Below are 25,584 nucleotides of genomic sequence, written 5' to 3' on the forward strand. Positions count from 1 at the left end.
AATCAAAAGTGCAAACTGCACCCATCCGGCACTCAGGAAGGCTAAATGAAACACTATTTGAAATAAAAACAAATACTATTTGAATTTGGGCAAACATACTGTATATAATGGATGCCATGATGGATGTCCCCAACCCGTGTAAGAGCAGAGAAGAGTATTCACAGTTTCACACACAATGGGAGACTATGGTATAAACACACAGTTTATTTTTACGAGGCAGAGAAGGAAAAGAGTGGCCCGGGGCGTCTGGGAACAAAGCACGTCGACAAAAGGACATTGAGCGTCGGTTTACTTTTTAGAATTCCTCATCGTTTAATATAATTGACACGCTTCATTAAATTACATTGGAGCAGGAAACTGGAGTGGGGTAGAGTTTGGTCGAAAGAGGCTGTCGAGGGATTGGGGCAGAATTTCTGATTTATTCGAGTCAACTGCTCTGTGGTGCTGCGTTTCAGCATGTAGAGACAGTCCTCGGGAGGTATTGCTGAATAGTTTCACACAAAACAATTTAAACGCTGCATTAAATCGAATACACTATTAAATCAACATCCGAAAACATTTAGTCCCATCCTCAAAAGTTGGCACGGTGCTCAGTACTGCTGTGATTCTAAAGAGCTGTAGTGAGAGAGAGCGAGCACATGTGTGTGTTGTGAGTATATGCGTCTAACAGTACAGTAGTTATAAAAAGGACAGAAAAGCAAAGAACCAAGGTAGTTCGAGATGTGGGGTATATTAGATATGAGCAGCTTCTACCTGGCAGGACTGAGAGGGATGTGAGACCTAGGAGCTTCACATAGGATGGACCTGGAATGGACAAATCTTCCTCCTCCTCCTCCTCCTCTTTCTCCTTTACCTGTTCCTCCTCCACACTTTCAGGAAGTTTTGCGACTGGCCTGGCCTACCAGGAAGACAAACCAGCATACCAAAGACATGATTGGCTGACTGATTGCATTACACAACAATGATAAACAACAATTTGATTAATTATGAGTATAATGGATTATAACTTTTTATCGATTGCACACAAAGGTCCATACAAATTTTGACATCCGCTTTCAACCCAACCCAACCGATACATATACAGGTTTTTGGAGAGGTGCGGGGGGCTACCACACTGGGTGCCCGGGGAGCGGTTGCTGTGGTGGGTTGTTGTGTCTTGCTCAAGGGCACAACGGCAGACAATGTCATCTAGGATTCAAACAGGCAACCCTCCCGTTGCTGGCCTGCCTCTCTTACCGCTAGGCTACCTGCCGCTCCAGCGATTAATTACTACTACATAACGTTGCTAGGTGGTTGTAGGAACATTGGGAGAGCGTCGTCTATCCAGTGGTACTCTCACCTGCTCGGGGAGGTGAAGGAGCGTGTGCGCTGCCTCTGAGAACTCTGACAGAGCCTTGTATCCACAACTGGCCACCTCAGGTTCCTGGAACACACAAACCCATCAAAACAAAAACATGCACAGAGATCTGGGAAAAGCTAGTCTGGGAAGCAGGCTGATTTCTCCACCAACCTTGTTGAGAGCGTAGCCCCAGAGAAAGCTGACAACCTGCTCTTTGAGTTTCTGAAGGAAAACAAGCCATAGTTAAGGGCGAAAAGGCCTCAAATCACATCAAAATGAAATGCTGCACAAAAACAAAAAAAACGTGTTAAAATTGCCATTGTTAAAATATGGCCCCCAGGTGTGTTATGCATAGTCCACAGATTTGGAGGACAGGTGGTGTACCTCGTACTCCTCTGTCTTGACAGTGAGCTGTGGCAGCAGAGCCAGGAGATCTGCTATGGCCTTTACCACCAGAGGTCTAGAGTCACAGCTCAGCTTAGGGCCCAAGGCTGTCCATGTGGAGCCCACATCCACCACCTGGAAAAACATCATCAATGTTTACCACCTGAAGACAAAGTTATCTTAGGGGGTTTATTGAATTATGCTTATTGTAACAAGCACATGCCAAGTAAGGCAGTATTCATATTCAGTATTCGGACATCTTAGGAAAATTTAGTGGCCGTGCGTGTGTATGTGCATGCGTGTGTGTGTGTGTGTGCATGTGTGTCTGTGCGTGCGTCAGGGTTTCCGTTAGGCAAATGTGGCGCCGGACAACGCGACGGGAATATCTTCATTTACCAGCCATTTGATTTACCGGACAGATATGCTTTAGGGCGTTCACTCACGGTGTTCAGAATCTTAACAAAACATGCAACTCCTGTAATGAAGCAGGCAATAAAACATCATTTTCAAACAGTTGCCAAAATGCAATTCACAGGAAAAATGGGGAAAATAAACACTTAATCAGCACTTGCACTTGACCCCGGTAACACCACCAGCGAAACCCCCCTTCTAGCTCTGATTCTGACAGCTACGTTGAGGAAAAATGTCCCTTCTACGCCTGTGATATGTGGTTGTCCCACCTAGCTATTTTAGAGATGAATGCACTAACTGTAAGTCGCTCTGGATAAGAGCGTCTGATAAATGACAAATGTAAACAGCACACCTGATGCGAGAGGTATATGACAGATCTCTATTAGAAAATGAGAAAGAGGGTGAAAGAAAGTTGATCTGAAAACCAATAGAACAGGCATATGAGGAAGTCCTTCATAGGCAGCTGTGTGGCAAAAGGCCTAGCTGATTATTGAGCTGCTGCGGTCAGTGAAAAGCATCTAAAGTGTGTTAATTTAATAATTTTAAACAATGAGACAAGAAGTGGGGTGTGTGGCAAAGATAACCTGTAGGTGTGTCTCGCTCTCCAAAATGTATGTGCTCAAATCTCCAGAATCCACTCCGCTGTCTCCCACCAATACATTCATTGTTCTATGTGAATTTATTGCCTTTTGACTGTTTCTTTTTTAGCAATTCCCCATTACATCTGTCACCAATAGTAAATGTACTGTTCATCCCCGTCATTTGGTTACATTCATTTATGTTAACGCATTTATATTACTAGGCCTACAGTTATTTTTTGCATTCTCATTCTCGGAGTGGAACTGTCATTTGTAGAGTTCACAACCTGCTACACTTGTGAGAAACAAGTTTGGGTTTTATTTTATAACTATCATTCATTTTTCCATTGTCTTTTTTTTTCTTTTTCCCATTGTCTTTTGTTTGGTCTCTCTGTCTTGTTAATGATAAGGGAGCACGCCTGCCTCAGCACGCACACAACGGGCCTACCTTGTAGGAGTGCCCATTTGGGGATGTTTGCTTTCTGATTGTCTTAGTCACCACAACCACCACTAATAAATTACTGAGAAGCTCAGCTTAAGTCAACAAAGTCGTTTTTTTTAACATCCATTGTGAATGATAACCTAAGAGTTCCTCAAACAATCTACCCCTCGGTAATCACCAAGCCTCCATGTGAAAGAGCAAAATATCATAATCGGATCATCCCATATATCCGGTGGAAACTTCATAAAATAGCCTACCTTTCTCTTGTGCAAAAACAGACGTTTGTCCCGAGCTCACTGGGGGAAACTCTGAGAGCCCAGAATAGGCTAGTTGATACAATGTTGCAGGTTTGCTAGCTACAGCTTTGGGCAGAATCCAGTGAGGATTTGATAGAATTTTGCACTTCACTAGCAAAAGTCAAGACAGATAAGGGAGGCAGACAGGCAAAGTAGAGAGATGAATGTGATTGAAAGAACCATCATTTTTTATCTGTAGGCTATATTTTCTACTGTTTTCATTTGTCGGCTTTATCTATTTTTAATTGGTTGACAATGGAGGTTATAGGCCAACGGCTGCATTGGTCATCTCTGAGTTCCATGCGCTCATTTATGATATTTCGCAGCCAATGATTACGGTAATGTGTCCATATGGCAGAGTCTGGTGCTCTCGCATTAGTCGAATTTAAACTTTAATATTTTTTATTATTTTAACTAAAGATTTGTATGATTTCCACATGACAACGATTTTGAGAAACAAAAACATTATTGAAATGAAACCGATCCAAAAAACACTTATATGAAAACCCTAACTGACAGGCAGATTGGGAGAAATGGTAGGATAAATTGTATGCTTCCCCAAACTTGAAACTCACGCGCCCCCTATGAGGTTATGAAATAATTGCCTCCATCTTTCTATGGTCGGATTTTCAAGAACGTGAAGACATGCCTCATAACATGAAGTAAAACATTCAGGTGTTAAACCATTAAGTATGTTTTCAAAATGCATACTGCCTCACGCTCACATTGTAAAGTGGTGGGTGACGCGTTGATAGCATGCTGGTTTTTCTCCTGGTCAATTTGTCAGACCACAATTTTTTTTATTTGCCGTTTAAAAAAAAAATCTGTCCATTAAGCCAGCAATTACTGGCTAACAGAAACCCGGGCACGCATGTGTACTCTCACCTCGGTGCGGCAGAGCTCGTGAAGACCTTGCAGGGCCATGGCAGCAGGGGCGGCCTGGTCTGGTCTGGAACACTGGGCCAGAGTGTGTGTGATGGCAGCCAGCATGTCCCCTCCGTGCTGGTAGGGCCTGTGACAGACGAGTCATTAAAACCTCTTTCTGGAAGCGAATTCAAAATCCTTACCGCCAAGGCACTTTTGTAGGTCTGAAACTTTCAAAAAATTGAACAAGCGCATATCTAATATGGATCGAAGGGTGTAAGGTGCAGAAGAAGTGCGGAAGGGTAGAGGGCATAGGGCAGGGGTGGCCAACCCTCCTCCCGGAGTGCTACTGAGTGAGCAGGCTTTTGCGCCAGCCCTGCTCCAACACAACTTATTCAGCTAATCTAGGTCCCGATGAGCAGCTGGTCAGTTGAATCAGGTATGTTGGAGCAGGGACGGAGCAAAAGACTGCACAGCCAGTAGCTCCCCAGGAGGAGGGTTGGACACACTTGGTATAGGGAAAGCGAGGGGCTTAGGAAGAACCCTAAGAGGACAGACCGTATAAGTCTCAGGGGAGTGTTGGAGCCCACCTCTCTCTGCAAATGTCTCTGACACAGGCAGCCCTGGCTAGAATCTGTTCCCACTGGGCCTCCTTCCCCAGGAGCACAGACTTCTCAAACTGGGAGATCAGCCTCTGGAGGTCAGGGTACACACGGTCCTACAGCCAAGAGAGAAAGAGACACTTAATCCGAAACCAAGACTGCCAATGTGTCAACTCCCTCCACCTGGGAAACAATGCATTGCAAATTAAACACCCTTCTGAAAGTGCAGTGTGGACAATCAGCTGGCATCATATCATATATTGTATTGTTATTTGGATGTAAAAAAGTATTGTGTTTTCTTTGTGATCTGAAAAACAAGAAAACGTAATACAACTTTATATTGAATAGATATACACATCTATATATCTACACTACCATTCAAATGTTTAGGGTCACTTAGACCTTGTTTTTGAAAGAAAAGCACATTTTTTGTCCATTAAAATAACATTAAATTGATCAGCAATCCAGTGTTGACATTGTTAATGTTGTAAATGACTATTGTAGCTGGAAACGGCTGATTTTTTATGGAATATCTACATAGGTGTACAGAGGCCCATTATCAGCAACCATCACTCCTGTGTTCCAATGGCACGTAGTGTTAGCTAATCCAGGTTTATAATTTTAAAAGGCTAATTGATCATTAGAAAACCCTTTTGCAATGAAAACTGTTGTTATGATTAAAGAAGCAATAAAACCTGGCTTTAATCATATTCTTGATACGCCACACATGTCAGGTGGATGGATTGTCTTGGCAAAAGAGAAATGCTCACTTACAGGGATGTAAAGAAATTTGTGCATCAAATTTGAGAGGAATAAGCTTTTGTGCGTATGGACATTTTCTGGGATCTTTTATTTCAGCTCATAAAACACAGGACCAACACTTTACGTTTATATTTTTTTTCAGTATATTCAGTTTACATACACTTAGGTTGGAGTTATTAAAACTTGTTTTTCAACCACTTCACAAATGACTTGTTAACAAACTATAGTTTGTCATTTTTCCAACAATTGTTTCGACAGAGTATTTCACTTAATAATTCACTGTATCACAATTCCGGTGGGACAAAAGTTTACATACAATAAGTTGACTGCGCCTTTAAACAGCTTGGAAAATTCCAGAAAATGATTTAATGGCTTTAGAAGCTTCTGATAGGCTAATTGACATAATTTGACATCATTTGAGTCAATTGGAGGTGTACCTGTGGATGTATTTCAAGGCTTACATTCAAACTCAGTGCCTCTTCGCTTGACATCATTGGAAAGTCAAAAGAAAATCAGCCAAGACCTCAGAAAAAAAATTGTAGACCTCCGTTTGGAAATTGGGAGCAATTTCCAAATGTCTGAAGGTACCACGTTCATCTGTACAAACAATAGTATGCAAGTATAAACACCATAGGACCATGTAGCCGTCATACCACTCAGGAAGGAGACGCGTTCTGTTTCCTAGAGATGAACGTACTTTGGTGCGAAAAGTGCAAATCAATGCAAAGGACCTTGTGAAGCCGCTGGAGGAAACAGGTACAAAAGTATCTATATCCACAGTAAAACGAGTCGCTCAGAAAGGAAGAAGCCACTGCTCCAAAACCACCCTAGAAAAGCCAGACTACGGTTTGCATCTGCGCATGGGGACAAAGATCGTACATTTTGGAGAAATGTCCTCTGGTCTGATGAAACAAAAATAGAACTGTTTGGCCATAATGACCATTGTTATGTTTGGAGGAAAAGGGGAGGCTTGCAAGCCGAAGAACCTCATCCCAACCGTGAAGCACGGGGGTGGCAGCATCATTTTCAGGGGTGCTTTGCTGCAGGAGGGACTGGTGCACTTCACAATATAGATGGCATCCCGAGGATGGAAAAGTATGTGGATATATTGAAGCAACATCTCAAGACGTCAGTCAGGAAGTTAACTTCTTGGTGACAGGGGGCAGTATTTTCACGTCCGGATGAAATGCATGCCCAAATTCAACTGCCTGCTACTCATCCCCAGAAGATAAGATATGGATATTATTAGTAGATTTGGATAGAAAACACCCTGACGTTTCTAAAACGGTTTGAATCATGTCTGTGTGTATAAGAGAACTTATTTAGCAGGCGAAACCCCGAGGACAAACCATTCAGATTTTTTTTTTTTTTGAGGTCACACTCTTTTCAATGAGTTTTCATTGGGAATCCAGATTTCTAAGGGACCTTATTGCAGTTCCTATCGCTTCCACTGGATGTCAACAATCTTTAGAAATTGGTTGAGGTTGTTCCTTTGTGTAATGAAGAAGTACGGCCATCTTGAACGAGGGTCACTTGAAGTGTACTGTTAGATAGAGGAGCGTGACCAGAAAGCTAGCTACAGTTTGTTTTCCTCCTGTATTGAACACAGATCATCCCGTCTTCAATTTTATCGATTATTTACGTAAAAAAATACCTAAGTTGTATTACAAAAGTAGTTTGAAATGTTTTGGCAAAGTTTACAGGTAACTTTTGAGATATTTAGTAGTCACGTTGCGCAAGTTGGAACCAGTGTTTTTCTGGATCAAACGTGCCAAATAAATTGACATTTTGGATATATATCGACAGAATTAATCGAACAAAAGGACCATTTGTGATGTTTATGGGACATATTGGCGTGCCAACAAAAGAAGCTTGTCAAAGGTAAGGCATGAATTCTGCGTTTTCTGCGTTTTGTGTCGCGCCTGTCTCTTTGTTTACGGAAGTGCTATTCTCAGATAATAGCATCGTTTGCTTTCGCCGAAAAGCCTTTTTGAAATCTGACATGTTGGCTGGATTCACAACAAGTGTAGCTTTAATTTGCTATCTTGCATGTGTGATTTAATGAAAGTTTGATTTTTATTGTAATTTATTTGAATTTGGCGCTCTGCATTTTCCCTGACGCTAGCGTTCCACATATCCCAGAGAGGTTAAAGCTTGGTCGCAAATGGGTCTTCCAAATGGACAATGACCCCAAGCATACTTCCAAAGTTGTGGCAAAATGGCTTAAGGACAACAAAGTCGAGGTATTGGAGTGGCCATCACAAAGTCCTGACCTCAATCCTATAGAACATTTGTGGGCAGAACTGAAAAGGTGTGTGCGAGCAAGGAGGCCTGACTCAGTTACACCAGCTCTGTCAGGAGGAATGGGCCAAAATTCACCCAACTTATTGTGGGAAGCTTGTGGAAGGCTACCCAAAACGCTTGACCAAGTTAAACAATTGAAAGGCAATGCTACCAAATACTAATTGAGTGTATGTAAACTTCTGACCCACTAGGAATGTGATGAAAGAAATAAAAACTGAAATAAATCATTCTCTCTACTATTATTCTGACATTTCACATTCTTAAAAAGAAGTAGTGATCCTAACTGACCTAAGACAGGGAATTCTTACTTGGATTAAATGTCAGGAATTGTGAAAAACTGAGTTTAAATGTACTTGTCTAAGGTGTATGTAAACCTCCGACTTCAACTGTGCACACACACATACACACACACACACACACACACACAGATATGTACATACAGGCCACTCAGAAAGTATTTAGACCCCTGACTTTTACCATATTTTGTTATGTTGCAGCCTTATTCTAAAATCGACAAAAAAATAAATAATTCCTCATCAATCTACACACAATATCCGATAATGACAAAGCAAAAACAGGTTTTTGAAAACCTTTGGCAGTGATTACAGCATCGAGTATTCTTGGGTATGACGCTACAAGCTTGGCACATCTGTATTTGAGGAGTTTCTCCCATTCTTCTCTGCAGATACTCTCAAGCTCTGTCAGGTTGGATGGGGAGTGTCGCTACACAGCTATTTTCTGGTCTCTCTAGAGATTTTTGCTCGGGTTCAAGTCTGGGCCCTGGCTGGCCCACTCGAGAACATTCAGAGTCTTGTCCAGAAGACGCTCCTGCTTTGTCTTGACTATGTGCTAAGGGTCGTTGTCTTGTTGGAAGGTGAACCTACGCCCCAGATGTGTGCCTTTCCAAATCATGTCCAATCCACAGGTGGACATGTAGAAACATCAAGGATGATCAATGGAAAAGATGCACCTGAGCTCAATTTCAAATCTTATACCAAAGGGTCTGAATACTTACGTAAATAAGGTATTTTTGCTTTGTCATTATCAAGTCTTGTGTGTAAATTGATGAGGATTTTTTTTAAAGGCAATCCATTTTTAGAATAAGGCTTTAATGTAACAAAATGTGGAAAAAGGTCAATGGGCCTGAATACTTTCCAAGTGCACTGTATGTATATATTCAAATAAAAAAAGTATGACTTAGACTATTGCTCTCCCATCACTAACCTGTTTCTCCCACAGAGCGGTCATGAGGCGCAGTGCCACGGCCCTCAGCTTGGGGGCGCTGCCCAGCATCTGGAGAGTGTGGAGCACCTGGGGAAGACAAAACTGACAACCACACAACACATGTCAGAGAGGGGAAGCCACACACACAGACACACGTCAACATAAAGTATGATGTTAAGTTTGAGCCAATACACTATTCAATGACACTCATGCATAAATTGGTACACAGGAAGCTTTCTTGGAAGGCTTTGCGTTAAGTCTATCTTGACCATATTGAATGTGAGGCAATGAGATGCAAAGTCTTCTCTAAAACTGAGCACTGTCCTTTGACGTTGAGACTCCTACTACTAGTTATAGCAGCTAAAAGTATAGCATTTTTCCACTGTTTGGGGATATGACTCAGCCTTTCAAACAGGCCAGCCGTGTGCAGTGCAGTAAGTACCTTGTGGGTCCCAAAGTTTGGCAGCGAGTACAGCACAGCGTGGGACAAGTCTGGGTCACACTCCTTCCCCAGCTTAAACAACAGAACATGAAGAAGGGATGGGACCTGCAGAGAGAGAGAGAGCGAGGGAGGGAAAGACAGGGAGGGGTGAGAGGGGAGGGGGGGAGAGAGAAAGAGAGGGAGGGAGAGAGAAAGATAGGGAGAGAGAGAGAAAGAGGGGGTGGGAAAGAGAGAAAGTGAGTGAGTGACAGACGGACAGACGGACAGGACTGATGGGGGCACACTAGTTGAAGCATGTTTACTTGAAGCACTTTTCTTCTTGTATAGGGGAGAGTGGGAGTAAGGGGGGGGTAATATTCTACATTCTTGCCCGAGTTCTTCTCACCCACATCATTACAGGCCGCGCTAAGCTGCACACTGTCACAACCAATCCATCTCACCCGCCACCGCCACCCCCGCCGCCACACAGCGCAAGGAAGAGGCAAAGGAATCGTCGGGCTTTGAACTTTGAAAGTCGCGTTCCTGCGCTGGTGTTCCCCCCACTCCCTCCCCCGCTCTCAAGGAGCTCCTCATTCCTTAATTTCTTCCTTTCTTAATAACTTACTTCTGTCTCTCGCTTTTCACTCCCACTCTCTCGCCTTCCTTCTTTCCAACCCCCCACAGCTGACACACTGTTGTACAAAAGCAGAGTCTTGTCCCGGAGGCTTTTGCCATTCCAAGACACCTAAGTACGCTTCCTCTCTCTCCCACAAACCCTGACAAACATATAGAGCCTTGGGGGCAGAACAAACAGACAACCCCAGCCAAATTAGTGTCAGTTCTAGTGGAGGTATCATCATCATCATCCCAGGCCAAGACTAGAGAATATGGAAAGGGAACTGAGAGAAAATGAATCTGTTATTATAGAAAGCAATAAGGACAAATTAGGTAATGCACACACGTCCAATATACAGCCAGCCCTCCATACAGTATAGTGAAGGGGTGCCAAACAGCAGGCCCATTGGCCAAATAGAAAACTGTGGCCAGATAGGTACACAGGCAAAAATATGCTGGATTTGTTTGCTTGTTTTTGCTACGCAAGTAAGTGGAACAGCCTTGTGTTCTTGCGTTAAGTACATAAGGTATAGATGCAGTGCCTTCAACACATTACTGAGTACCACTCTCCATATTTTCAAGCATAGTGGTGGCTGCATCATGTTATGGGTATGCTTGTCATCTTTAAGGACTGGGGAGTTTTTCTGGATAAAAAATAAATTAAGCTAAGCCCATGCAAAATCCTAGAGGAAAACCTTGTTCAGTCTGCAGAATTAAGTTACCTTTCAGAAGGACAATAACCTAAAACACAAGGCCAAATCTACACTGGAGTTGTTTACCAAGAAGACAGTGAATGAATTTCACAGAGCTTAAATAATTTTGAAAATAAAAGAGTGGAAAGCTCTTAAAGACTTACCCAGAAATAATGACAATTGTAACCACTGCCAAAGCTGCTTCTAACAAGGTATTGACTCAGGGATGTGAATTCCTATGCAAATTAGATATTTTACTATTTCATTTTCAACAAATTAGCAAGAATTTCTAAAAACATGTTTTCACTTTATTATTATGGGGTATTATGTGTAGATAGATGGGTGAGGTTTTACCTTTTTTTCTCTTCATTTTGAATTCAGGTTGTAACACTACAAAACGTGGAATAAGTCAACAGGTATGAATTCTTTCTGAAGGCACTGTAAGGCTTAATAACAACCTCCGGAATGGGAATGCTCAGTGGTTCCCTGCTAAAATCATATAGCCCCTCCTACCCCCAACAGTGTAAACTGAGACGGCGCGGGATTAACTCCCTGTGCCCCCCCCAATAACAGGGACGTAGCCTCTGGCCCCTCCACATGGATAGCAGGCCTTCCTCTCTTGGACCATTCATAACTTGGCCAATATCCATGATCTTATGGACACCATGGTGAGATCAGGAATGTCACTTACCAGTTAGCACAAACATTGGATGCATTGGATTGATAGAATTCCACGTCACTGTCAGTGTGCCTACCATTCTCTACTTTCATCACTACTATACGTCTCCATGTCTCCACCTAACTCTGTTGCCCGCTGGTTTGGGTTGAAATTGTGTGCAATTGGTTTCATCCAAAAACGTTAGCTTCAAAGGCCAGGGACTTAAGTTAAGTGCGCCGTGAAAGAGCTATTTTCAGTTCTTAAAAATCCAATTACATTTTGAGGGAATCCTCTGAAATGCCCCAATGGGCGCCCCAAACGGTCGTGTCAGAGCAGAGGTTAAAGCCACTACTCCATACCTTGCTTCCTTCTTTCCTTCCTTCCTTCCGGGAGTAAAAGACTGAGAGAAAGGTGTCCTTCTCTGACCCTCAGTCCCCTGTCGGCGACGCCTCTGCCACTGCTATGCCTTCATTAGCATAACGCGCTTATCGCTCCCCGTTCGCCCACACCTTGCCCTGTTGCCTAGCAACCCCAACATCTGCATGGCTTATCATGGGGGGGGTTCTCTCCTTCCCGTTTTTTTGTGTGCCTTTTCGAGGGAACGGCCACCTGTGTTCCCCAATACAATTACCAACCACCTCTGCAATTACATTAAATGCACTGTTGTAAAAATCTGGGGCCATATGGTGTCAAACTACTAGAGTAGGTTCAGTTTTGCCTTTCACATTTCAGTCAGTAAGATTACTTAAACAGGGGGAACCTGATCCTAGATCAGCACTCCTACTCTGAGAAGCTTGAAACAGCCACTCAACAGTGCATTGAGTGTAACTACAGAGTTTAGATGGTGATTGAATGGTTGATTATTGTGTTGGTAATTGTGTTGTCTGTTCTTCTTGGTTAAAGACTAGGTCCTTCCTTCCGTTGTTGCACTGCAGTGCCTGAAGACTCTACAAGTTAGCATTGTAGTGACAAGATCGTAAGTAGAAAACATGAATAATACTGTAGATAGTAGCCTAGCGTGTTTCTATTTGTGGCTTGTAAATCTCGTGTTTGCAGCACCCTAGTGCCTGCAGGCTGCGGCAGCCGCAGTGGTTGTGTTGTGATTTAGCCTCCTAGTTACTGAGAGACATGGAGGTCGGGGGGGAGGAATTAGCCCACAAGCCAATGGTGTAAAGGAGAAATTAATCAGCCCATAAAAACTGTATATGGGGTGTCGACACACACACACACACTGTAACGACACAAACATGCTTCATACTGTACACACACACACTCTACACACACACACACACACACACACACACACACACACACACACACACACACACACACACACACACACACACACACACACACACACACACACACACACACACAAGGAAATACCATGGGTATAAAAGGCACCAATAACTTACTGCTCCCCACTTAACTAGCAGAACAACAGGCGCTCAGGGAGCAATTACAGAATCAAAAGGTGTGCACTAAGCCATCTAATGAGCGCTGCAAATAAGGGTGATGTACAATGTGACATTTCTTTATTGTCTATAGCAGGTGATAGTCCTCCGGGGTCACAGTGTCTGACGGTTTTAATCCTTTGCCTTTCAACCGGCGGTATATAGTGCATCCGGAAAGTATTTGAACCCCTTCACTTTTTCCACATTTTGTTACATTGCGCCTTATTCTAAAATGGATTCAATCGTTTTATTTTCCCCTCATCAATCTACACACAATACCCCATAATGACAAAGCAAAAACAGGTTTTTAGAAAGGTTTGCAAAAGTATTGCAAATAAAAAATGAAATTTTGCATTTACATAAGTACTGAGACCCTTTACTCAGTACTTTGTTGAAGCACCTTTGGCAGCCTCGAGTCTTCTTAGGTATGACGCTACAAGCTTGGCACATCTGTATTTGGGGAGTTTTTCCCATTCCTCTCTGTAGACCCTCTCAAGTTCTCTCTGGTTGGATGGGGAGTGTCGCTGCACAACTATTTTCAGGTCTCTCCAGAGATGTTCGATTGGGTTCAAGTCCAGGGATCTGTCTGGACCACTCAAGGACATTCAGAGACTTGTCCCGAAGCCACTCCTACGTTGTCTTGGCTGTGTGTTTAGGGTCGTCGTCCTGTTGGAAGGTGAACCTCTAGAGCAGGTTTCAATCAAGGATCTCTGTACTTTGTTCCGTTCATCTTTCCCTCGATCCTGATTAGTCTCAGTCCCTGCCACATGAAGCTACCACCACCATGCTTAAGCCGGAGGGATGGTATTGCCAGGTGAAGAGCAGTGCCTGGCTTCCTCTAAACGTTACGCTTGGCATTCAGGCTATAGAGTTCAATATTGATTTCATCAGACCAGAGAATCTTGTTTCTCATGGTCTGAGAGTCCTTTAGGTGGCTTTTGGCAAACTCCAAGTGGGCTGTCATGTGCTTTTTAGTGAGGACTGGCTTCCGTCTGGCGACTCTACCATAAAGGCCTGATTGGTGGAGGGCTGCAGAGATGGCCGGGTTCTTGGTCACCTCACTGACCAAGGCCCTTCTCCCCCGGTTGCTCAGTATGGCTGGGTGGCCAGCTGTAGGAAGAGTGTTGGTGGTTCCAAACGTCTTACATTTAAGAATGATGATGGCCACTTTCTTCTTGGGGACCTTCAATGCTGCAGGAATTGTTCGGTACCATTCCCCAGATCTGTTCCTCAACCCAATCCTGTCTCGGAGCTCTACGGACAATTTCTTCAACCTCATGGCTTGGTTTTTCCTCTGACATGCACTGTCAACTGTGGGAGCTTAATAGACAGGTGTGTGCCTTCCCAAATCATGTCCAATCAATTGAATTTACCACAGGTTGACTCCAATCAAGTTGTAGAAACATCTCAAGGATGATCAATGGAAACAGGATGCACCTGAGCTCAATTTCAAATCTCATAGCAAAGGGTCTGAATACTTCCCATATGCACTGTAGTGATAGCAACAAGCAGGGTTGTGTTCAGTAGGGAGAAATTGTTTGGAAGCAGAGTGAAACAGGGAATAAGAATGCACATTTTTGTTTTCAGTTTCAAAGCGATTTGCCCCAGTTTACCGTTCTGAACAACAGGGCAGGCCCCAAAAAATATTCGTAACATTTTCGTATTTTTTTTGCAGGATGACGTGCACAATTTTCGGGGACCCGTTTTGGCTCGTGAGCTCTACTTTCAAAACTACTGGCTGAAATTATACAAAACCTTTTAACGCATCTTTAAGTGATTCAATAAAAACTATTGTTCACCCAAAAAAAGTATGACAGTTCTGTAATTCCTAGAGTTTAACTTTATATAACGTACAGTTATATATGAATGTGGGTCCTGCATGTGGTCAACATTAACTTTAATAAAAATGTGGCTTCAGCATGCGGTTTCCAGTAGCTACCTGTGCGGGATCTGCCTGGGCGATGGCAGCTGCGGTTTTCAGGGCCAGTCTGCAGACGTCCTGCTGACCGGTGACCACCAGGTGAGCCACGGTAAGGGTGAGGGGAGACGGGACGCGCTGGCTCAGGGGCAGGGCCGAGGTCACCGCCAAGAGCCACTCGCTAGCCGCCACCGGGTCCCCTGTCACCTGGCGTAGGACCTGGGTGGCCACCAGCAACTCACTGGACCACGGGCTGAGGGGTAAGGCTAACTGGGACACCTTCTGGTAAAGAGTAGGAAAGAGAGTGGGGATAAGGGGGAGATGAAGGTTGGAGGGGGGTTGGCAGAACTATGGGTATAAAGACCATATGCTAACAAGAATGCAGGGCATAATATTTACAGTATGACACACGTACTGTTAACTTGGCATATTTCATTGCTTGGCATTAATCATTGCTCCTCTCACGCACGTCATAAATAAAGGCCAATCTGGAGGTAAATCCCGCTTCCAGTTTTTTTGTGAGTAGGCCTTTATAGAAATTAACCCTAAGAAGTGCATTTGTTTACCTCAGCAGGCTTGGAGGACTCTCTCTGCGCATTCTGTAGGAGGCTCTGGGCCAGGCTCTGGTTGCGTGTGTGTGTGCGGGAGTCCGTCAGGGGCTCCATGAGGGATGAGCAGGAGAGGACCTGCAGGAGAGGCAGCACCAGCACCGGGGTACCCCAGGGGGGTCGCTCACACTCTGGGGGGGCCAGACTTAGGGCTGCAGGGGGTAAAGATATCATCATTAAGAGAGTTGGGGTGTAGGGATGGAGAGAGAGGGAGAGGTGAGTGTGTGGATAGCCAGAGGCAAGTATAGTGGAGAGAGACAGAGAGAGGTGCATGTAGGGAAGGTAGAGAAAAGAGAGGCAAGTGTGGGGGAGGGAAAGAGTGTGGAAGAGTGAGACAGGTGAGAGTAGTAGAGAAAGAGGCAAAAGGAAAGAGCGAGAGAGGTGAGTTTAGAGGAGAAGAGAGAGGGACCAGTCTGTGTAAGGAGAGGAAGCTGAGAGAGAGTTGATACCCAGTGTAAGCAGCCCGGTCTGCTGGGACGCTGAGGCCTCGAGAAGGAGCAGAGCCAAGCCCACCATCATGTCCTCCACAGGGAACTCCTGGAAAAACACACACATGCAGTCACACGCACGCACTTTCGAGGAAGTGAGAATACAAACTGACAACCCCCCTTCTACCCCCCCAACACAAACACACACATCCCAAGCCCGAGGGGTCTTGAAAACGCAGGGATCGTAAGCGCAGCACACTGAGCTCCAAAGATTCCCTCTCAGTCTTCGACCCCCGGAGGAATCTTTGGAGCTGTATGTGCTCCCAAACCAATGCTTTGAGGAGATTAGGATCGCACCGCGAGGCGGATCTGGATACATTGAGCGGGAGCTGTCGACAGAATCCTAACAAACCTCCACAGCCACAGGCAGACAAACAAGCTAAAGAGCTGCTGTGCTTTGTGTCTGTCTGTGGGGAAACGGTTTGCTGGGGGTTCTTCCTTCTTAGAAATATAACATAACCATAAACAGCGGCAACGTCTGAAAGAGCGTGAAGCAAGAGGCTGATCTCATTAGAACCCACACAAACTGTTTACTGATCTGTGCAGATGAAGGAGATGAAGACAAGGTGAGGAAGCCATTTTAAACTATTTTGGCTTGCCCGGCTGGCTCACCTCTGTGCGGGTGGGGAGGAGCTGGTGCAGTAGTTGGAGTAGTGGTCTGCAGTCTCCGCTAAGCTTCAAACTTAGCTGACAGGCACACAGCAGCTGCAGGGCCAGCTGGGCCCTCTCACTCCCCCAGTCGGCCACCTCCAGAGCCGGGATCATGGCCTCCACGAGGCCCCGAAGCTCCAACACTGCCTCCACACTGTCCACCTGAAGATGGAGACATAACACAGGCCGCGTCAATGATCATACCATACCTGCTATGTTGTGTCTTTCACATGTGCTGTGTTGTGCTATGCTATAGTGGGTTCACAGGTTCATGTCTACACTGTAAATGGTGTGTTTCCTCAAAGAAACAAAAAGGAAAATAAATCTCGTCTCACCTGCATGTGAGGAACTAGCTCGTATAGACAGCGAACCAGGCTGTGGCATACCACAGGGCTCTGTCCCGGGTCCTCTTCAGTTTCCTGGTCTTTCTTCTTTTCTTGGTTGTGATCCCCCGGCTGGGGGGGCAGTAGGACCCTGAGGAGGCTGTGTCTGAGCAGAGCGTACTCTGGCAGCCGATGGGGCTCACAGTACAGGTAGCGCAGGAAGGGGGCCAACATGGTCACGTACACAGACTCACCCCTACACGTGTTATATGCATGCACACACACACACACACACACACACAGGAGAAATCTGTGTTAAACACACACTTGCACGTCCATGTAGTAAAATGTAACTGTAAAGCATATTTAAAAGTAGATAATATCACGCCTCGAAGAAGAACACAAATCAAACAGGTGAACTAGCTGACAGTCATGTCATGAGTTATGGAGGACGCTCCAGCTGAACGACCAGATGACTTGGACATGTTTGAAGGCCGAGCAGTTCGGCCTCACCTCTAGTTCGTTCCCGGGGCTGGCCAGGGAAGAAAACCCTTTAGCTAACCTGTCAGCGGCCCGCTGGATGAAGTCGTCAATCTCCAGCAGCAGAACGGGCCAGCAGTCAGGACGGTTCTCCAAGACGATGATGTATGGATGGGGGCTGCTCCTGTAACATATTAATTTATTTGTTTGGCTTTGCTTTGGGCTACTGGTAGGTATGCAATCTCTATGGATGTGTGAAGATGAGTTGTTTGCTCACACGCTGTAAATAAATCAGTAAAATTAGTGTGCGTCCCAAAGCGGCAACCTATTCCTTATGTGGTTCACTACTTTTGACCAGAACACTATGGGTCCTGGTCAAATGAAGTTCACTATGTCGATAATAGGGTAGCATATGGGACGCAACCATAGTGTCTTATAAGCCCATATGTCTGGGCAGCAAAGACAGTTAAATAAACAATCATTCATAATCAATTATCCCATTTGTTTATCCGTCTTCCTTCATCTCATTTAGCTGCCAAGGCCAACGCAAAGCAATCAAGGTTTCCGGTTTCAAGTCCATGTGAAAAGTACTGGAGTTTAGTTTAGTTTGAAAGCTAATGCAACACATACGCATGAATATATAAAAAACAGGAAAAAAGACATTTGGATATTTGGTTTAATGTATTCTGTTCCCTTATTTAGATATTTCATTATATTACAGGCCAGTGGGTAATAGTGCAGATATTATGGCCAGTCCGTTGTGCTCATAGTCTTTCCCTGAATGAGTGTGAGTCTAGCAGAAGCCTGGCCTTGAAGAGGGGTGTGACTGACTGATGCATCTGGGCCTCATCGACTAAGAGTTTCTCAGGCAAATGTTCTTCTGAATAACTTAATGTTGAGGTCAAAGGCTGTTTACACAGCCACCCTAAATCAGATTTTCTTTCTATATCCGATATCTCTTTCTGACCCTCCACACACAGTTTTACATGTGACCCATATCAGATTTGCACATTCACACTGATGCAGCATTTGAAGTAGCACGCAAATGCAATGCTCATTTCCCATCCCTGTTCCTTAAAAAGTTGGTGGTTGTCATGGTAAAGGCAGGTTGTGCACAATAAGAAACACATCAGAGCAAATAAAAATCTGATATGAGTGCCCTGACAGAGGCCGCATATGGAGGATAGGGTTTGTATCAGAATTGAGATCCACATATGGAAGTGGTATATATTGAAGTCAAAAGATCAGATTCCATGTGGTTTTTTGTTGTTGTAAATGTTTACACATTTTACGCAGTTTAGAAAGGTATGAGATACGCAAATAATTGCCAAAAGACCTGAATTGGACTGCTGCATAAACACAACTAACATCCTAAAATGACCACAGGACTCTGAATTAGGTCAGATATCAGTCAGCAGCTTAATCTTTTGTCACAAAATTGTTTCACCGAGATGTGACCTACCCCTCAAACAATATAAAGTCACATTTAGATGTAATGATTAGCTAAGAATCTGTCTTAGTTGGAAACCTGCCAAATAGTCTTAATATAGGGCTATTGCTTTTTAGTCCATCTTAAACAGATATTTTTTTGTCATGCTGAGCCTTAAAAATGTGCATAACCAGAGGCTTTCAAATTTCTTCGGTCTACAAAGCTCTGTGTAACTTGGCAGACGAGTTCTTCTTCTGATCTGCCCAAAGTGTACATAGATTCCTCCAGGACAATGGATACACTTCTGACCACCAAGCTTCAGAAAGGTTGATGTAGGCAAGTCCTATGCCTCAAGCAAAGGCTAATGGAGCTCAGGCCGACAAGAAAGCAGCTCACATAGGAAACCTCTCAACCCAGCAAAGTCCATGGCAATGCCTTTAAATGGCCTGGCTGTCATTGTAACAGGATCTTACCTTACCTACTGTCAGACTGGACAACAAAAGAGAGGGGACACAAAAACATTACGAGGACGACTACCAAAGCCAAAGAAGCCTTTAACGAGGCTAATGCCTGCCCTCGCCCCTCATCCCAGTCTTCCCCCTGCCACCTGGGGGCTGGGGCAGAGCTGGCGTCAGGCAGACCGTGCCCAGCCTAAGAACTGGCCACCGGCCGACTGGCGAACAGAGGGGCTGTGGTGCTCCTGGTCCCAACAATCCACAATGACGTTCAATTAGGTCAGAAAAGGAGCTCAAGTCCAGATTCTGGCAGTGTAGTTGTAAGTGGGAAATGGTTGACTGTCTTAGTGGTTAAAGAAAAGTGGGTAAACTCTGAACACCGGTGGAGCTGAAGAGGGCAAAGGCTCTTTTATGAAAAGTGATTCATGGATTACAATAACGAGGATATAGCATCCCACTCTTCAGAATCTGAATGTGTAAACCAACCTGAAGTCTACCTTTTAAGAGAGATTGGACATGGCCTTTGAACAAGATAAAGGCCCAGGTTAAAACAACACACTTGTGGCAGGGGGACATTGCCTGCAGACAGACAGGCGTGATTGTGACCACTGCCCCACGTCAATCATTGCATGCGCCACTGAGTGCCTCCAACACCGGAGGAAGGACGTCTCTCGCTCTCCCTCCCTCTTTCTCTCTCTCGTGTGACTGACCAGCTTGCCTGCCATAGTCTCTTGCGGAACAAAGCATCCCCCTTCCCTCCACATCCCATGGCGTAATCTGTCTGACTATCTCTCTATCCCTCTCCTCAGGTTCCCTGTGGTTCGTCTCAACCTCCAGTTCAATGCGGCCTATCCATCAGGCCTTCTTTCTCTCCAGACAGGCCAGACAGACCCACCATTACCTGCTTTCACAGCCAGACAATGGAGGGAGCAGGAAGCTGACAAGACTGACCTTGCTACCTTGCCATTGTTGAACTGCAAGTTCATTGGCAGTGGCAGAATAAAGGGCGCTGGGTTGGAGGGTGGCAGGGCTTTAAAATCAAAGTTTGTCGTCTTCAGATTTTAAAAGTGGTCTGAAGTCCATATCCCTCACCATTGGTTGTGTAGATACACTATACCAGGCTATATGGCTGAAGTTATAATGAATGGAAAAGATTTGGAAATTAGATAGTGTTTATATTTTCCATTCATTTGTGATTGAGGCAAACAGCTGGATCTAGCCCACATAACAGATGGCGTGCAACATGAACACACCTCCCCCATTAGACCAGTTAGGACACGTGTCAAACTTTTCCACAGAGGGCAGTGTCTGCGGGTTTTCACTCCATCCTTGTACTTGATAGATTAATAAAGTCATTAATTAGTAAGGAACTCCCCTGACCAGGTTGTCTATGTCCAAAAACCCGCAGACACTCGACCCTCAGTGGAATGAGTTTGACACCCGAGTTGAAGTCTGAAATTGTCAGACTAATTTTAAAAGTGTCCCTTTACAGCTAGAATTCTTAAATACAGCATTTTATATATTTTTTTAAAACTTAGAAATGAATGATAAATACCCATTTTTTTCTTGAAGAATAAATCAAATCAAAGTTTGTCACGTGCGCCAAATACAACAGGTCTGCTTACTTACAGGCTCTAACCAACAGGGCAAAAAAGGTATTAGATGAACAATAGATAAGAATAAAAATAGCAGTAGCGAGGCTACATACAGTAGCGGGGCTAGATACTGGCACCGGTTGGTCGGGCTGATTGAGGTAGTATGTACATGTAGATATGGTTAAAGTGACTATGCATATATGATGAACAGAGAGTATCAGTAGCGTAAAATACACTTGTCTTATGAGTTTAGTTCAACTGTTGTATCCTATCAGAACCCAAAATATACTTTTGTTTTACTCCAAAGTTTGTAAACAAACACTGTATAGCCTCAAAACATGGTTCAAACTATAATGTTGATGTAATGGATGGTCAGTCCTTGCATCCATAGCTTTGTCTATGAATTTGAGAGCCGTTACATTTCTCCAGCTCCATCTCTTAGTTTTTTTTTACAAAACAGGGATGGGTAGAACACTTTGTTACTGTTATAATTAAGGACTCTAACTTTAACTGCCCAATTAACTTTGAACTGTCCTTTTAAGAACCCACCAGTCTGGCAATGTGTGCAGGTTACGGTGACTCCCAGATGAACTCAGATCACACAAAAGGAGGTGGGGGTTGGGGTTGAGGGAGACACGACAGGGCCTCACCGGGAGAAATGTATACAAGCTTTAGTGCCACACCAAGTCGGAATCGGAAATCGTCGGACACCCTGGAAATGCAGCTGAACTGAAGCCTGTCTGGTTGGGTGGGACCGACACGGTTATGGGGACAGACAAGACAGATACAGGACGTGATCCTGGGAGAATGGCGCTCGTTTTCGCACCGGACCTCCTGAACACCCCCTCCTTCTGGTCCCGCTGGGTGGTTAAGTGGCTTAGTGTCTCTGTGGAAGATTGAGCGGGGCAGCGGCGGGCAGACGGTCAACAATGGGCACCTCGTGGGCATTCTTCATTAATCCTGCAGCATTTACAATCGCCCAGCAGAGCCAGGCGCATCCACCAATGGCGGAGCGAGGCTGTCGGCCCGGCGGCTCCACCCTGCTGCCCCAGGCACATTCATCTTCTCACCAGGGAATGACAGGGAGTGAGACGGAGAAGAGACGTAAAGAGAGGGAAAGGTAACAATAAAATGGAGGGAAATATAGAGAAAGAAAGAAAGAAAAAGAAAGAAAGAAAGAAAGAAAGAAAGAAAGAAAGAAAGAAAGAAAGAAAGAAAGAAAGAAAAAGAAAGAAAGAAAGAAAGAAAAAGAAAGAAAGAAAGAAAGAAAAAGAAAGAAAGAAAGAAAGAAAGAAAGAAAGAAAGAAAGAAAGAAAGAAAGAAAGAAAGAAAGAAAGAAAGAAAGAAAGAAAGAAAGAAAAAGAAAGAAAGAAAGAAAGAAAGAAAGAAAGAAAGAAAGAAAGAAAGAAAGAAAGAAAGAAAGAAAGAAAGAAAGAAAGAAAGAAAGAAAGAAAGAAAGAAAGAAAGAAAGAAAGAAAGAAAGAAAGAAAGAAAGAAAGAAAGAAAGAAAGAAAAAGAAAGAAAGAAAGAAAGAAAGAAAGAAAGAAAGAAAGAAAGAAAGAAAGAAAGAAAGAAAGAAAGAAAGAAAGAAAGAAAGAAAGAAAGAAAGAAAGAAAGAAAAGAAAGAAAGAAAGAAAGAAAGAAAGAAAGAAAGAAAGAAAGAAAGAAAGAAAGAAAGAAAGAAAGAAAAAAAAAAAGAAAGAAAGAAAGAAAGAAAGAAAGAAAGAAAGAAAGAAAGAAAGAAAGAAAGAAAAAGAAAGAAAAAGAAAGAAAGAAAAGAAAAAGAAAGAAAGAAAAGAAAAAGAAAGAAAGAAAAGAAAAAGAAAGAAAGAAAAGAAAGAAAGAAAAGAAAGGAGAAAAGATAGGCCTAGCTTGCATCTGTGTCTTTTTACCCACCACTCTGTAACTGATTTTGGGGGGCCCCAGGATCTTGGCAGAGGTCCACATCAAAGACTGGGGTAGGGAAAACGAGGACAGGGGAGGGGGAGGATTCTCTCTATAGGCTTTGAGAAAAGCATCCATTTCTGCCCTGGATATACAGTACCTAAGAGTTGTGTACATTTTACAATGACATTTTTGCCATCTAGCAGACGCTGTTATTTAGAGAAACTTAGAGTAGTGAGTGCATACATATTCATACTTTACTTCATACTGGTCCCCCATGGGAAGCGAACCCACAACCCTGGTATCGCAAGCACCATGCTCTACCAACTGAGCTACACGGGACTGGTATTTGACTCCTTCTGACTTGTCCCCAGAAGGATTCCCCTGCCCTCGGTGGTTGACACCCATTCATTCTCAAAACCGTAATAGCCATGTCCATCTTGGAGAGTTGTGTGCTGGCTAGCTGGCTCAAGGTGCAGCCTACTATACGGCTGCTCAGATCCCTATTGAAGCATCTAGTGGCAGTAGATATTGGCCCTTTTGTACTTTGACACGATTCCCCCCCCAACTCATGCACCTCATTCCTGACACCTTAGGTGACTGCGGAGGTGTCATGATACATGATTCATCAATCCACTATGAAATTAAATCAGAGCTGGGCCTTAACAGCCCATTGGCATGGGTTGATGTTACCCAAATGAGATATTAATCATTATCAGCACGATGGCTCAGCCAGAGGACAATCCTATGGAAGGGGTCGGTATACTAACTTCCTAGCATTTCTCCACAGGGAAATAATTCTATGCTTCCCAAATTAAACCCTATAGTGCACTACTTTTGACCAGCCCTGGTTAAAAGTGGTGCACTAAGGAATAGGGTGGCATTTGGAACGCCGAGTCATGATCTACAGCCCCATAATTGCAGTAGAAGGCAAAGTACTCCCGTATTACTATGATATCATCACAGCATTTCTACTGCTGTACAAAAGCCTAAGACATACTCCAAGTTGATATTCACGTAATAAGAAATTCCCCTCGACCACAACTTGGGGGAAACAACCATTCTTTCCCATTCACCCCCATGGTAAAATATTTTTGGGGTTACAAAGAATGAGAGAAAAAAACATCCCAAAAAGCTGCTGTGTTGTTCAATGTACATGTAACCAGGTCAAAAATCCTGTGAGAAGAGGCTTCAGGCTATTTGGTGTGGGAGAGAGGGAAATGTGGGGACTTTGTCCAAGTAGGCTACACCTTGCTATGTGTGTGGAAAACATTTCATCACAGGTAAGACATTTAACTTGTTTAGTATAGCCCATGTGTAACTCCACTCACTACTTGTAACTGTATAGTCTGTTAGTTTGTGTCGTTGGTTTTGGCTAGCTTAAATGTTCCAGTCAGTAGCTAGCTAGCTTGCACTCACTCATGTGGCTGCTAGCACCTTCATGAAAAGGGGAATGAGGGAAGCCCTACAATATAGTGTTTTTCTAAGTGGCATGAACTCTCTGGAGCAGGCAATGTTGAAAAGGAACTTTTATACATGATGTACTTTTCTCAAATGTAGTTTTGTAATTGACTAAAACAAGGAGACAACAAGATAATTGCGTTTGAAAAGGGTCAAGTTTCTACTGTGAGCCAATGGGGTAACCACAGGTTGTTTTCCCCACAGGCGTTCTATCTAACACCGACTGGGACTATTACTACTCAGAAAAAGTACTATTATGACCTCACTGTAGCATTTCCATGAAAACCCAATAAGACGTTAGGCTACCAATGTACTACATCTGTAGCATTTTCATGACTTCATTAGGATCTTAGATTACTATGATGATATCAATGAAGTATTTCCACAACTAAATAACGACTAAGATATTACAATGACATTGTAGTAGTCCATGACCTTACAGCGGAGTAACTCAGATATTACTACTACAGATGCAATTATGACATAATGCTATTCGGACTACAACAAAAGTTATCACAATGTCATTATTACTACTACAGATGCTATTATGACAATGTTATCGTAACAAAAGAAAAACACATAACTACTACAGATGTTATGACATTGCGCTATTATGACTATTACAGATGTTATTCTGACAGGGCGAGATGTTATGACATGTTTTATTATGACTACTACAAGGTATGACATGTTATTTTGACTACTTTAGATGCTATTATGACCACCACGTGTTTATTATTACGACAGAAGTCAATCGAACAACGCTATCGTGACTATCCACAGCTGTTATTACAACAGAATGGTATCACTACCACTGCAGAAAAATGTTATGTTATAATAAGCATTATTATTATTATTCATTTAATTTGTAAAGTGCTTTTCTCAACCCAAGGCACACAAAATAATAACAACAACAACAACAATCCAAAACACAGAAAACAAATCAAAGCTATATACAGCTGTCGCCAGATCCGGAGGACATGAGAACAGAAATAGCAGAGGTCCTTGAAGGCTTTTCTGAACAGCACAGTCTTGAGCTGTGCCTTAATGGGGGGCCAGAGACTCTGCAGCCCTAATAGTGTCGGGAAGTGAGTTCCACAGCCTCGAAGCCGCGCAACTGAGAGCCCTGTCACCCATAGTTATTAAGTCTGCTGCAGGGCTGAAGGGAAACAGAACTGGAGGAGCGACGTGTGCGTGTGGGGCAGGAGGGTAAAATGAGGTCAGACAGGTACTTGGGTCCAGAGTT

General features: G+C 43.7%; 1 protein-coding gene across 2 annotated transcripts in view; it reads right to left on the bottom strand.

Moving 5' to 3' along the window:
• The window catches only part of focad (focadhesin), a 67,971-nt gene that overhangs the window by 27,230 nt on the left and 15,157 nt on the right, over window positions 1-25,584 (bottom strand). The window contains exons 6-19 of one of the 2 annotated variants that reach the window (XM_024434768.2): window positions 17,597-17,698; window positions 17,047-17,290; window positions 16,673-16,873; window positions 16,022-16,109; window positions 15,531-15,724; window positions 14,986-15,243; window positions 9,649-9,753; window positions 9,207-9,308; window positions 4,905-5,032; window positions 4,336-4,462; window positions 1,724-1,858; window positions 1,511-1,561; window positions 1,340-1,423; window positions 754-898 (exon numbers count right to left, since the gene is read on the bottom strand). In XM_024434768.2, the coding sequence (XP_024290536.2) occupies window positions 754-898; window positions 1,340-1,423; window positions 1,511-1,561; window positions 1,724-1,858; window positions 4,336-4,462; window positions 4,905-5,032; window positions 9,207-9,308; window positions 9,649-9,753; window positions 14,986-15,243; window positions 15,531-15,724; window positions 16,022-16,109; window positions 16,673-16,873; window positions 17,047-17,290; window positions 17,597-17,698 (1,964 nt within the window). Of the gene's footprint in view, window positions 1-753; window positions 899-1,339; window positions 1,424-1,510; window positions 1,562-1,723; window positions 1,859-4,335; window positions 4,463-4,904; window positions 5,033-9,206; window positions 9,309-9,648; window positions 9,754-14,985; window positions 15,247-15,530; window positions 15,725-16,021; window positions 16,110-16,672; window positions 16,874-17,046; window positions 17,291-17,596; window positions 17,699-25,584 lie in introns of both variants that reach the window. The other variant, XM_024434767.2, reaches the window with a different exon arrangement.

This window comes from Oncorhynchus tshawytscha, linkage group LG10 (genome assembly GCF_018296145.1).
Source record: "Oncorhynchus tshawytscha isolate Ot180627B linkage group LG10, Otsh_v2.0, whole genome shotgun sequence".
NCBI lineage: Eukaryota > Metazoa > Chordata > Actinopteri > Salmoniformes > Salmonidae > Oncorhynchus > Oncorhynchus tshawytscha.